General features: G+C 46.2%; 1 protein-coding gene across 1 annotated transcript in view; it reads right to left on the bottom strand.

Moving 5' to 3' along the window:
• The window catches only part of tecrb (trans-2,3-enoyl-CoA reductase b), a 99,088-nt gene extending 90,985 nt beyond the window's left edge, over nucleotides 1-8,103 (bottom strand). The window contains exon 1 of the mRNA XM_072564071.1: nucleotides 7,996-8,103. Coding sequence (XP_072420172.1) covers nucleotides 7,996-8,010 — 15 coding nt within the window. The 5' untranslated portion in view covers nucleotides 8,011-8,103. The remainder of the gene's footprint in view (nucleotides 1-7,995) is intronic.
• Nucleotides 8,104-14,827: the final 6,724 nt, after the last annotated feature.

Consider the following 14,827-nt stretch of genomic DNA (forward strand, 5'->3'; position numbering starts at 1 on the left):
TAAACATATGATGAAAAGCATGATGGCACAGTGGTTAGCACTGCTGCTCACAGCGCCAGAGACCCGGGTTCAATTCCCACCTCAGGCGACTCTCTGTGTGGAGTTTGCACATTCTCCTCGTGTCTGCGTGGGTTTCCTCCAGGTGCTCCGGTTTCCTCCCACACTCCAAAGATGTGCACGTCAGGTGAATTGGCCATGCTAAATTGCCCCTAGTGTTAGGTAAGGGGTAGATGTAGATGTAGATGTAGGAGTATGGGTGGGTTGCGCTTCGGCGGGGCGGTGTGGACTTGTTGGGCCGAAGGGCCTGTTTCCACACTAAGTAATCTAATCTAATTGTAGGATTGGTTCCCCTGGTCAGCACAACATCGAGGGCCGAAGGACCTGTTCTGCTCTAACATTCTATGTTCTAACTCTCCTTTTCAACCTCTCCCTTTGCAGTCCTGTTCCCCTCCTCCCCCCCCCCCCAAGCAAAACGCTCAGAGACAGAGACATAGTGTAGTTTTACCTCCATCTTTATTCCAGGACCTAGAGGGAGAGAGAATGATCACCCATGTACAGAGACATGAGTTCACTGTCTTCTCTGGAAAAGCATTTTCTCAACGAACTATATAGTCATTTTATAGGGAGGAGCATCCAGTTAAGGCAAAATACATATTGATTGGGTGACCATTACAATCAGTGAGCATCAACAGTAAAGATTAAGCCATCTGCTGTTACACAATGAATAACTGGCTTCACATAATGAATACTTTTCACCTTGTTAAGATGACCTCACAAACTGAATGCGACTTCACCTTGTTAAATGGCTACATATAATGAATGCTTTTCCACCTTGTTAGCCCAGCACCCCATTATTAACTGTAATTTCTTATCTGATCTGCGTCATGGTCAGCTAAACCTCTTGTTTCACAAAACTCAGAACTTAACTCTTTCCCTGCCTGCTTATACCCTATACACATTCTCACCGTCACCGGAGGTGTGGTGCCCCTCAGGTTAAGCCACCACCAGTTATCTCTCTCCGATCAGAGGCATCCCTTTGGTCTGGTAAGACAATGCCAGCTTTACCGTTACGATATTAAAATCTTGGAAAGTGTTCATTCACAACATTTATACCACACACAATGATAAACAAAACAAGATATGCGAAGTCCTTTTAGATTTTTAAAATCAATTGGTTCAGATATGTTATGACATTTCAGAGAACTGGAGCCAAGCCACCCGACCCAGAGTTTGGGACATTACTCCTGCAGCACAGGACCCTAAAGAATCAAGGATTGGCTGGAAAACCAGCAATGCTGGTCAGCACTGGGACAGAAACTGCAAAATTGTCCTGATTAGCATCATGTTCAATTATCATGGGAGGAATTGTTGTTCTGAAATTCATATTTCTAATTTCTGTACTTTTCTAATTTATTGCTATTTTATATCTTAGAACATTTGTCATGCTGGACTTCTAATTTCTTTATTTTCTTTATTTTCTAATTACTTTTTCCAAGAATTTGTATTCAACAATCTGCACTGAGAAACCATTGGACCTAAGATTGGACCTAACTTGTAAACTTTTCACTGTACTCATATGAAGCTAATTCGATTCAACCAGTCTGCAAAAATTTTTTAAAGCCAATCTGTTTGGACTGTTATGATGCAACATCATAGGACTTAAACTTAGACCTTCTAACCTAGGCACGTGGACATGACCACCATCAAAGAACCCCCACAATGCCCTTTTATAGCTGTTAAATTGGGGGTACAGATTATTCTTATTATCACTCAGAAATCAAACAATGTTGGCAGTTTACGTTGGCACCATATGCCGACAGTGAAAGATACTGACTATTAGGATCCAGTGAAGTCAAAATAACAAGATGGGCCTATTTACAAAAATGGGTGGTGCCACTATTTAAGAAAGGTGGCAAGGAACAACCAGAGAACTATTGACTGGTAAGCCTGACATCAGTGGTGGGCAAGTTGTTGGAGGGAATCCTGAGGGACAGGATTTACACCTATTTGGATAGGCAAGGACTGATTAGGGAGCGTCAACACAGCTTTGTGCGTGGGAAATAGTGTCTCACAAACTTGATTGATTTTTTTGAAGAAGTAACAAAGAGGATTGATGAGGGCAGAGCGGTGGACATGAGCTATGGTGGACTTCAGAAAGGCATTCGACAGTTCCTTATGGGAGACTGATTAGCAAGATTAGATCTCATGGAATACAGGGAGAACTAGCCATTTGGATATAGAACTGGCTTGAAGGTAGACAGAGGGTGGTAGTGGAGGGTTGCTTTTCAGACTGGAGGTCTGTGACCAGTGGACTGCCACAAGGATCAGTGCTGGCTCCACTGCCTTTCGTCATTTACATAAATGATTTAGATGTGAATATAAGAGGTATAGTTAGTAAGTACAACTGGATCTTTATCAGATGGGCCACTGGGCCAAAGAACATAGAACATAGAAGAATACAGCACAGTACAGGCCCTTCGGCCCTCGATGTTGCGCCGATCAAAGCCCACCTAACCTACACTAACCCACTATCCTCCATATACCTATCCAATGCCCACTTAAATACCCATAAAGAGGGAGAGTCCACTACTGCTACTGGCAGGGCATTCCATGAACTTACGACTCGTAAGAGTGGTAGATGGACTTTAATTTAGATGAACGTGAGGTACTGCAATTTGGAAAGGCAAATTAGAGCTGAACTTTTACACTTAATTGTAAGGTCCTGGGGAGTGTTGCTGAACAAAGAGATCTTGGAGTATGTTTTCATAGTTCCTTGAAAGTGGAGTTGCAAGCAGAGAGGATAGTGATGGCAGCATTTGGTATGCTTTCCTTTGGTACAAAACAATTGTACCAAAGAAGGTTGCTGGCATACACTGAGCCCAGTAAAAACAGAACCATAGCCAAAAAGGAGAGCCCACAACATCCCATCCAAACATTAGCACCTTTTAACAGGCAAGTCAATCTGAAATGGTTACACTACTACCACACATAGGCACTGCAAGATCAAAGATAGAAAAATGAAATAAATCAGTTGCCTTTTGGTAACATCGGTTGAGGGAGGAATATTGGCTGAACAACATAAACGACTGGCTATGGCATCAAGATAGATTCAATCAAAAAGACAGCTCCTCTGACAATGCAGTATGCTCTAATTATCCAGGTTGTTACAATGGTCCTTAAAAAATTTCTAAATTATGGAAATCTGTCAAAACCCTGCAGCCCTCTCCTAATCCAGTGTCAGCCGAGGTTCAGCCACATTAGTAGGTCTGAACACAAAGTAGATTCTTCAATTCAGGTGCTTTTTTTTTAATGTTGCATCCAAAAATAGAGGCACTGATCTGAGCATAAGTTGTTAGCAGGGTAGTCTGCTAGTTTCCTAAAAAACCATTACTTGCATCACATTATCTGATCAGTTATTACATTTGCTATCTAGGGAATTCTGCTATGCAGAAATTGGCTGCCACATTTTCTTCCACAGCAATGCAATGGTAAAAGAAAGTACTTGAGTGTAAAAAGATTGTGAAATATATTTCACAATCAAGTCTTTTTCTTCCCCCCAGGCAATGAAAACTTGCATGGTCAGTTGAGCAATAACAGTGCAAAGTACAGCTGCAAGGCCTTCCACTATCAAACTGCCAGTTGATATTTCACAATCATGACTCTGGTACAAAGAAAGGCAACTCAGGTGAATGAGGAGACACCAACCAACAGGAGAGAGAAAGAACAACATGCTGTAAGTGTGTGAAATAATTTTAGTTCATGCTGATGTACAGCAGCAAATGGGCTACCTGGAGACAGTAAAGACTATAAATGCTGGAAGCCAAAGTCAATTGATGTAAAACTGAAGAAGCACAGCAGGTCAGATAGCATCAGAGGAGCAGGAAAGTCAACGTTTCAGGCTAGAATCCTTCATCAGGACTTGGGAGGTGGAAGGGAACCCAGAAATAAACAGAGGGATGTGGGGTGGCACTGGGAAAGGGTAGGTGTGTTGATGATAGGTGGATGCAGGTCGGGAGTAATCGTGATGCGTTAGTGGGGAGGTGTGGAGTGGATAAGTGAATACTAAGATGGACAGGTTAGGTCAGGACATGGAATGAGGCTGGGAGTGTGAGATACTCTATAGTGTGGTAAACTCTATATTGAGGCCATTGGACTGTAAACTCCTGAGCCAAAATAGAAGATCTTGTTCCTCCAGTTTGCATTTCACCTCAGGGTGGAGGAGGCCTAGAATGGACATATCACCAGGGGAGTGGGAGGAGAAGTTGAAGTGGATGGCAACCGCGAGGTCATGTTGATTGGTACTTGTAGAGCGTAGGTGCTCTGTAAACTGGACTCCAAATCTGCCTTCAGTCTCCCCAAAATAGGAGACCAGAAGCAATGGATACAATAGACCAGGTTGAAAGACATGCAGGTGAAACTCTGATCTGAAAGGATTGTTTGCACAGAGTGGAAAGGGGAGGTGCAGGGACAGGTTGGTGAGAGTGTAGAGCTGACAAGGGAGTTGCAGTGTGAACGGTCACTATGGAAATGAGATATGGGTGGGGAAGGAAATATCGTTTTGGAGGTGGAGTCTGATTGTAGGTGACGAATGTGGTGGAGGATGATGGGGAAAGTGAGGACTGCAGATGCTGGACCCAGAGTTGAAAAGTGTGGTGCTGGAAAAACACAGCAGGCCAGGCAGCATCCGAGGAGCAGGAGAGTCGACGTTTTGGACATATGCCCTTCTTCAGGAATGAGGCTGGTGTGCCAAGTGCGCGGAGATAAAAGGCAGGAATTTGAGGGAGGGACGCTGGGAATACGATAGGTGGAAGGAGGTGAGGGTGAGGGCGGAGAGGTCGAGAAGATGATTGCAGGTCAAGAGGGCGGTGCTGAATCCAGGGGTTGGAACTGAGATAACGTGGGGGGAGGGGAAATGAGGAAGCTGGAGAAAATCTACATTCATCCCGTGTAGCTGGAAGGTTCCTAGGCGGAAGATGAGGCGCTCTTCCTCCAGGCGTCGTGTGGCCAGGGTTTGGCGATGGAGGCGGCCAAGGACCTGCATGTCCTTGGTGGAGTGGGAGGGGGAGTTAAAGTGTTCAGCCACAAAGCGGTTGGGTTGGTTGGTGCGGGTGTCCCAGAGGTGTTCCCTGAAATGTTCCGCAAGTAGGCGGCCTTTCTCCCCAATGTAGAGGAGGCCACATCAGGTGCAGCGGATACAGTAAATGATGTGTGTGGAGGTGCAGGTGAATTTGCAATGGATATGGACATTGGGACCTTGGAGGTAGGTGAGGGGGGAGGTGTGGGCACAAGTTTTGCACTTCTTGCGGTTGCATGCTAAAATGCCGGGAGTGGAGGTTGGGTTGGTGGGGGGGTTGTGGACCTGACGAGGGAGTCACGGAGGGAATGGTCTCTCCGGAACGCTGATTGGGGTGGGGAGGGAAATTTATCCCTGGTGGCAAAAATGACAGAGGATGATACGATGTATCCGGAGGTTGGTGGGATGGAAGGTGAGGACCAGTGGGGTCCTGGTGGCGATTGGAGGGGCGGGGCTCAAGGGCAGAGGTGCGCGAAGTGGAGGAGATGCGGTGGAGAGCATTGTCAACCACATCGGAGGGGAAATTGCGGTCTTTGAAGAAGGAGGCAATTTGGGTTGTTCAGTAGAGGAATTGGTCCTCCTGGGAGCAGATGCGGCAGAGGCGAAGGAATTGGGAATATGGGATGGCGTTTTTACAGGGTGCAGGTGTAATCTAGATAGCTGTGGGAGTCAGTCGGTTTGTAGTAAATGTCGGTGTTGAGTTGGTCGCTCGAGATAGAAATGGAGAGTTCTAGGAAGGGGAAGGAGGAGTCTGAGACGGTCCAGGTAAATTTGAGGTCAGGATGGAAAGTGTCAGTAAAGAGGATGAACTGTTCAACCTCCTCGTGGGAGCACAAGGTAGCGCCAATACAATTATCAATGTAATGGAGGAAAAGGTGGGGGGTGGTGCCAGTGTAGCTGTGGAAGATGGACTGTTCCACATATCCGACGAAGAGGCAGGCATAGCTGGGGCCCATGCGGGTGCCCATGGCTACTCCTTTGGTTTGGAGGAAGTGGGAGGATTGGAAGGAGAAGTTGTTAACAGTGAGGACCAGTTCAGTCAGTCGAAGGACGGTGTCAGTGGAAGGGTACTGGTTGGGTTGGCGGGAGAGGAAGAAGCAGAGGGCTTGGAGGCCTTCGTGATGGCGGATGGAAGTGTATAGGGACTGGATGTCCTTTGTGAAGATAAGGCATTGGGGCCGGGGAAGCGAAAATCATGGAGGAGGTGGAGGGCATGGGTGGTGTCCCGAACGTAAGTGGGGAGTTCTTGGACTAAGGGGGACAGACAGTGTCGAGGTATGCAGAGATGAGTTTAGTGGGGCAGGAACAGGCTGAGGCAATGGGTCGGCCGGGGCAGTCGGGTTTGTGGATTTTGGGCAGGAGGTAGTAACGGGCGGTGCGGGGTTGTGGGACTATGAGGTTGGAGGCGGTGGATGGGAGATCTGAGGTGATGAGGTTATGGATGGTCTGGGAGATGATGGTTTGGTGGTGGGAGGTGGGGTCATGATCAAGGGGGCAGTAGGAGGAGGTGTCCACGAGTTGGACAGCAGTGTAAAGATTGGTGCGCCAAACTATCACTGTGCCTCCCTTGTCTGCTGGTTTGATGGTGAGGTTGGGGAGGGAGTGGAGGGCTGCGCGTTGAGAGGGTGAGAGGTTGGAGTGGGTGAGAGGGGTGGACAGGTTGAGGCTGTCAATGTCACGGCAGCAGTTGGATATGAAGAGATCGAGGGCGGATAAGAGGGCAGCACGGGGTGTCCAGGTGGATAGGGTGTATTGGAGGCGGGAGAAGGGGGTCGTCAGAGGGTGGGCGGGAGTCCTGGTGGAAGAAGTAGGCACGGAGGCGAAGGCGGCGGAAGAAATGCTCGATGTAGAGGATGATGTATTGGATTTTGAAATTGATGGAGTAATAGGCGAGGACCAGAGTGACTCTATCCTTATTATAGGGGATAGGGAGCTTGAGTGCAGAAATGTGGTAAATGGGAGAGATGCAATTAAAAACATCATTGATCACAGAGGAGTAGCAGTTACGGTCCCTAAAGTTGGATAATATAGGATGTCCGACAGTGGAACATCTCACCCTGTGAGCAGATATGGCAGAGGAATTGGGTTCACATTTTTGTAGTTGAGGTAGCTGTGGGAGTCAGTGGTTTTGAAATGGATGTCAGTGTTAAGTTGTTTTCTGGAGATGGCAGCAGAAAGCTCCAGGAAGAGAAGGCAGGTGTCAGAAACGGTAGAGGTGAATCTGAAGTCAGGGTGGAAGCTGTTTGCAAAGCTGATGAACTGTCCAATCTCCTCAAGAGAGCTTGAGGCAGCACAGACACAGTCATCAATGCAACAGAGAGAGGTGAGGGATGGTGCCAGTGTAGTTGCAGAAGAGGGACTGCTGCACAAATCATACAAACAGTTTGGATGAAGGGCTTTTGCCCGAAACGTCAATTTTCCTGCTCCTCAGATGCTGCCTGACCTGCTGCGCTTTTCCAGCACCACTCTGATCTAGACTCTGATCTGCAGCCCTCACTTTTGCCATACAAAAGGGTTCAATTGGCTACACTGCGTGCATATTAATTGTGGAATGTACATTCCTATCAGAACCAGAGCTCTCCTTTTCTCTGTCCCAAATAGGTCCCACATCCATTCCTTATCTTCATACCCGGGGGGAGGTTGGGATGAGGACAACGAGGTGATACGCATGCGTGGCGAGGGCCAGCCATCTATACGCATGCGTGCTGAGACACCGTTAACCCCTCTAGCCAGATATGCGCCTGCGCGGTTTCCAGCAGAGGCCAGGGCTGATGCCTTGCGCAGGCGCTGTACTAATTATGCCGGGCCGGCAGCGAGGTATTAACCCTCCTCCTCCTCACAAACAAACAACCCGGTCCAGCTCAAAGGCTCAGTCTCCACTCCCCACAGGCGCTGCACCCGCCGCCCAGCTCCTCACTCACCTCATAATGCTTCATGTCTGCTTCCCGCACTCGCTCCCTCTCTCGCGCTTGCAACAACAACCCGCCTAACGAACTTCGGCATCCACGTGATGACAGTGGGCGGGGTCTCCAATCTAATCCAATGTGGGCGCGGGACAGTGAACAGCGTTAAGCCAATCCCGGCCAAGAGCCCAGATTTACAGCCAATGAAATGCGAGGATAGCCTCCTTGTCCCGCCTCCTCCAATTCGGACCACTCGGCGCCGGCCGCTGGGCAAAGGTGCGGGACTGGTGTGTCGTATCAGCCAATGAGAACTCGCCCGGCCCAAAATATGGGCGGGGTTGTACAGCATGGTGGTCAGTTGGAAAACGGGAGGAGGATTGGGTTGATGTGATGAGTGGCCTTTGATTTTTTTTAAAGCTGAAACATTAGAAACATAGACTCCCTACTATATGGAAACAGGTCATTTGGCCTAACGTGTCCCCACTGATCCTCCAAAGAGTATCCTTCCCAGACCCATCCCCAAAACCCTGACTAGTGCACTTAACCTACACATCCCTAAACATGTGGGCAATTTAGCACGTCCAATTCAACTAACCTGCACATCTTTGGGAATTTTGGAAAATTTTAAATAATGCTTCAAACAAATAATGCAACATTAAGCGTTATAATAAAAATTGGAATATTGCAAAAAAAAATTCAACTTCCATTGGCTGTAGGGTCAAATTGGGAGAAATTCAGAAATCAGAACTGCAAAGGGACCTGGGTGTCCTAGTTCAGGTTCTCTTAAGGTAAAGTAGTTAGGAAGGCAAATACAATATTGTCAATCATCTGTGTACAAAATAATGAGAGGAATAGATAGAGTCAATAGCCAGAAATTTTTTCCCCAGGGCAGGATTGACTGGTACGAGAGGTCATAGGTTGAAGATATTAGGAGGAAGGTACAAAGGAGACGTCAGAGGTAGGTTTTTTGCACAGAGAGTTGTGAATGCATGAAGCAGAGTCATTGGGTACATTTAAGTGACTGCTGGACATGGACATGGATAGCAGTGAGTTGAGGGGTGCATAGGTTGTTACTATATTTTACACTAAGATTAAATCTCGGCACAACATTGTGGGCCAAAGGGCTTGTTCTGTGCTGTACTTTTCTATGATCTACCTCAAGTAGAGTAGAATATATAAGCATGAATGTTCTTTTGAGGCTTTATAAAGTTTTGATCAGACCATATTTAGAGTATTGTGTGCTATTTTGGGCCCCATATTTCAGGAAAGATATATTGGCCCTGGAGTGGGTCCAGAGGAGGTTCACAGGAATTATCCCAGGAATGACAGGCTTAACATAAAAGAAACATTCTTGAAGTGCTCCTTATTGGTCTTTCCTGTTATTAGTACATCATTGCAATAAATGACAACCTGACCTTGTACAATGTTCTCCGTCATCACCTTAAAAACTGCACAGAGGCTAACGATATCCCAAACCACAGTCTCGTATATCAATACAAACTCTTATGGGTACTAATTGTAGCATACTTCTGGGAATAGTCACCTAACTGCAATCATACGGCTCACGTCTAGCTTTCTGAAGGACAGCTTCCCTGCCAGCTTGGTGTTTAAATCCTCAATGTGAGGAATTGAATATTTATCCAGCTGCAAAAAAGCTGTTTGTTTAAAATCTTCATAAGGTGAACTGACTTGTTGGGACTCTCAGTAGGTACAACCTGTGCTGCCCATTCCGCAAACTGGAGTAGTTCGATGATTGCTTTGCTTTCCAGCGATTTCAGCCTCTACTTTTGCCCATGAGGCAAATGGTACTGGTTGCCCTTGCGCTATCGTGGAATTGCTTCCTGGCCAACATGCAAGGTGGCCTTGGCTGCTCTGATAGTCCCTGGACCTTCCTGAAAAGCCTCTGGTTATTTAATTGGGACTTCACTCAGACAGCCATTTTCTAAGTGAAAAATGTTCAGCCAATCTAGATTAATCTTTCTCAACCAATTTCACCCCATCAAGCTTGGGCCCGAGCCTTTTACTAAATTCAGTGGGAACTGAACCAGCTGCTTCTCATAAGAGACCAGAACTGAAGTTGTACCCTTAATCTGTAATGGTTCCCTGGGATAGGTTTTCAGTATAGCCAAGGTCTTGTGCAAACTTAAGGGTTGGAGTACAGAGTGAATTTTGTTAAAGACTGGTTCTGCGACTACTGAAACGGCTGCGAGAGTATTGAACTCCATCAGAACCAGGTGACCACTTAACCAGGTGTTTATTTTGATTTGTTCTGATTTGGACATTGCTAAGCAATTTTATTTTCCAAACCAACTACAGGTGGACTTCCTAAGGTTTGCATCTCCTGGATACAACCCTATGAGTTCTCTTACTCAATTTCCGTCTGGTGGCTCAAGACCATATGCCAGCAGCAACTACAATGGCTTACCAGCTCAGATCCTGAAGAAAACATAACCCATTTGGCCGAGGCTTGGCTTTGTTTTGGGGTTTTGCTGTGGACTGACCTAGAGTCCTTCTGTTCAGGACATGTCCTGAGTGGCACTATGCAATTGCCTTCCCCCAAGCTCAATAGGACTGCTGAGGTGTCCACTTCCATTTGAATACTCTGCAACTCATTTGCTCCACTTGCCGCTTTTTCCAATGATAAAGTCAGTTTGTTCTGTTTGAAGTCCAGTTGGGCTTCAGCTTTTGCATGGCTACATCATTAACCCAACATACCAAATGGTGTCTCCGCATCTCATTAAGTGTTAAGCCAAAGTCACATGCCTCTGCTAGTAATCTTAACTCATCAAAAATTCCAAAACAGATTCCCCTGGTTCTTGAATTGCCAAGTAAAACAGAGCAATCAGAATTAGAGGAGGTTTGGGGGTCATAATATTTCTTGACTAAATTTGTCCTCCAATTCTTGGAAAGTTTTATCATCTGGTGCCTCAAGGAAAGTTAGGCTCCTAATAACCAAAAAAGCAGCGGGTCAACAAGCTGTCAGGAAAATTACTCATTGCTTTTCATCTGCCCCAATGTCATTTGCCTGGAAAAAATAATGTATTCTTTCTACATACTGGGCCCAGTCTTCTACGGCAGGATTGAACTAGTCAAGTTTCCCAAATAAGGGAATAATTCCCAAATAATGCCTGAAATGGATAGGGGCGGCATGGTGGTTCAGTGGTTAGCACTGCTGCCTCACTGCACCAGGGTCCCAGGTTCGATTCCAGCCTTGGGTGACTGTCTGTGTGGAGTTTGCACGTTCTGCCCATGTCTGCATGGGTTTCCTCCGGGTGCTCTGGTTTCCTCCCACAGTCCAAAGATGTGCAGGTTAGGTGAATTGGCCATGCTAAATTGCCTGTAGCGTTAGGTAAAAGGTGAAATGTAGGGGAATGGGTCTGGATGAACCCACTTCGGCAGGTCGGTGTGGACTTGTTGGGCTGAAGGGCCTGTTTCCACATTGTAACTAATCTAATCTAAATTGCCCATAGGTTAGGTGCGTCAGAGGGAAAAGGGTCTGGATAGGTTACTCTTCAGAGGGTTGGTGTGGACTTGTTGGGCCGAAGGGCCTGTTTCCACACTGTAGGTAATCTAATCTAATCTAACTCAAAGATGACTTGCGAACAAATTTCTTCCAGAGAGCGCTTTTCTCTTATTCCCATTGAAATAACTCCACAGAGGCCGATATCCTGTCATCACCTCTATTTATAACAGTTATTGGAGAGAATATTAACTCATTATAGCTGTGTTCTTAAATTGAGCCATGTATTCACATGATGGTTATTATTGCCTTCGGACTCTAATCTGTTCTAATTGATGTGACCATATGCCCCATCCTTTTCTCCAGATCTTTGGCAAAAGCGTTTTTGAAATGTATTCATTCATAAGATGAGGGTTTTTCTACTTGGGCCATCCTGAAGCATCCCAGACAAAAACAGAAATTGCTGGAAAATCTTAGCAGCACCTACAGAGAGAAATCAGAGTTAATGTTTCAGGTCCAGTGTCCCTTCCTCCAAACTGATGATAGCTAAGTAATAATTGTTTTTTTTAATGCAGAAGATAGAGCAGTAATGAGTAAATGATAGGTAACCTACACTAAGGGTAATTTAAGCACGGCCAGTTCACCTGACCTGCACATTGTTGGATTGTGGGTGGAAACCAGAGCACCCAGAGGAGACCCACGCAGACATGAGCAGAATTTGCAAACTCCACACAATCGCCTGAGGCTGGAATTGAACCTGGGTCCCTAGCACTGTAAGGCAGCAGTGCTAACTACTGAGCTACCGTGCCTCCCTCTATATAAATAGGAAAGTCAGAGATTCTGTTCATTCTGAGAACTGGCTCAGAGGGAGTTGGATCAGTGTGAAGTATTATGCACATGTAAAGAAAGGGTGACTTGGTGATGGAATACCAAAGTTATTTCAGAAAAAGTAGACTGACTCCTTTTGCCTTTAACCCTCGCATTCATAGTGTAAACATTAACTTTTTCTAGCTGCTATCTATTCTGAAGAAGGGTCACAACTTGAAATGTTAACTGTATTTCTCTCTCCACAGATACTGGCAGACTTGCTGAGTTTCTCCAGCATTTACTGTTTTTGTTTGTACCACATTATTCCAAATTACTTGTACCAATTTGGATTGAATAAGGACAAAGTTCTGAGAGAAACTTTTAGCATTTCAGGTCCAATATAACTTTTTATTAGTGAAGAAAGGAGTATAAAAGAGATTGGTTTTATAGTGTGGGGAGGAATAAATAAAACAGAAGGGAAGATCATGGGGCAGCATAGTGGCACTGCTGTCTCACAGCCTCAGGGACCTGGGTTCGGTTCCACCTTCGGGTGACTGGCTGTGTGGGTTTCCTCCGGGTGTTCAGGTTTCTACCCATAGTCTGCTAGTCATCTTAACTCGTCAAAAATTCCAAAACAGATTTCCCTGCTTCTTGAATTGCCAAGTAAAACTGATAGCCTTGGGCGACTGTCTGTGTGGAGTTTGCACATTCTGCCCTTGTCTGCGTGGGTTTCCTCTGGGTGCTCCGATTTCCTCCCACAGTCCAAAGGTGTGCAGGTTAGGTGGATTGGCTGAACTAAATTGCCTATAGTGTTCAAGGATGTGCAGGATAGGTGGACTAGCCATGCGAAATGCAGAATTACAGGGATAAGGTAGGGTGCTGGAGCTGGGTCTGGGTGGGATCCACCCAGAGATTCCCACCCTCTTCAGAGAGTCAGTGTGGACCTGATGGGCTGAATGGCCTGTTTCCACACAGTAGAGATTCGAAGTAGATGTTATTAGGAGAATAAAAGGTGAGAGGGAGCACAGTGGCTGAGACCTTAGCACTGCTGCCTCACAATGCCAGGAACCCGGATTTGAATCCAGCCTTGGGTGACTGTCTGTGTGGAGTTTACACATTCTTCCCATGTCTATGTGGGTTTCCTCCAGGAGCTCCGGTTTCCTCCCACAGTCCAAAGATGTGCAGGTCAGGTGAATTAGCCATGCTAAATTGCCCATAGTGTACAGGGATGTGTAGGTTAGGTGCATTAGTCAGGGGAAATGTAGACTCGGACAATGGGTCAAGGTGGGTTACTCTTCAGAGGTTTGGTGTGGATCTGTTGGGCCAAATAGTCTGTTTCCACACTGTAGGGATCCTATGATTCTATGAAAAATAAAGGTTCTGAAGAAGTCTCACAACATTAATTGCTTCTCAAGTTAAACCACCATCAGTCGTCTCTCTCTCTCTAATGGGAGAGCAGCCCTATGTTCCAATGAGACCTTACCTTCTTTATCCACAGACACTGCCACCCCTGCTGAGTTTCTCCAGCACGTTCTGTTTCCATTTCAGATTTTCAGATGACCGTGACAGGACAGGCCACAGGAAGCATCTGCACATATGTCAATGACACTTCCAAGCCCCAAGCACTGCATCATCAGCAGTAATGTCCCTCAAGAGGGGCTGGGAGGGAAAGGCAGACATGGCCTCCTGCAGAAGCAACAGAGACACTGGGAGTGTGCATGTGTTTTGGTGGCGGGATGGGTGACATGGTAATTGATAATCTGGATCTTGACACACGGGACAATTTCAAAGTTTGCAGATGAGAATAAACTTGGAAACATTGTTAGTGGTAAGGAGGATAGTGCGGAACTCCAAAAAAAACATTGACAAGTTGGTGCAGTAGGTGAATAGTTGGTGAATAAGATTCAATACAGAGATGTCTGAGATGATGCATGTTATAGAACAGAATCATAGAATTCCTACAGTGTGGAAGCAGGCCATTCAGCACATTGAGTCCACAGCAGTCTTCCAAAGAGCATCCAATTCAGACCCATCCTATCCCATGGCTAATCCATCTAGCCTGTACATCCCTGAACACTACAGTATGGCCAACCTAGCTAACCTGCATATCTTTGCACTGTGGGAGGAAACCAGAGCACCCGGAGGAAACCCGTGCAGACATGGGGAGATCGTGCAAACTCCACACAGCCACCAAATCAGAAATTGAACCTGGATCCCTGGCACCATGAGGCAGCAGTGCTAATCACTGAGCCACTGTGCCTCCCTTTTTGAAGGAAGAATATTGAAGTATAAAAGAGGGGTTACAGTTCTAAAGGGGGTGCAGTAGAGACCTGGATGTATTATCTACACAGATCATTGAAGATGGAGAGAGTAGTAGATAAACCATGCAGAGTTCTCAGCTTTATTAATAGGGGCATATAGTACAAGAGTAAGGAAGTGATATTGGACTAACATAGAACTGCACAGCATAGGGATGGGTCCTTCAGCCCACAATGTTGACACCAAATTAAACTAATCCCTTCTGCCTGCATTTGGGTCCATATCCCTCCATTCCTTGCTTATTCATGTGCTTATCTAAACGCC

The sequence above is a fragment of the Chiloscyllium punctatum genome, chromosome 46 (assembly GCF_047496795.1).
Source record: "Chiloscyllium punctatum isolate Juve2018m chromosome 46, sChiPun1.3, whole genome shotgun sequence".
NCBI classification, from domain to species: Eukaryota; Metazoa; Chordata; class Chondrichthyes; order Orectolobiformes; family Hemiscylliidae; genus Chiloscyllium; species Chiloscyllium punctatum.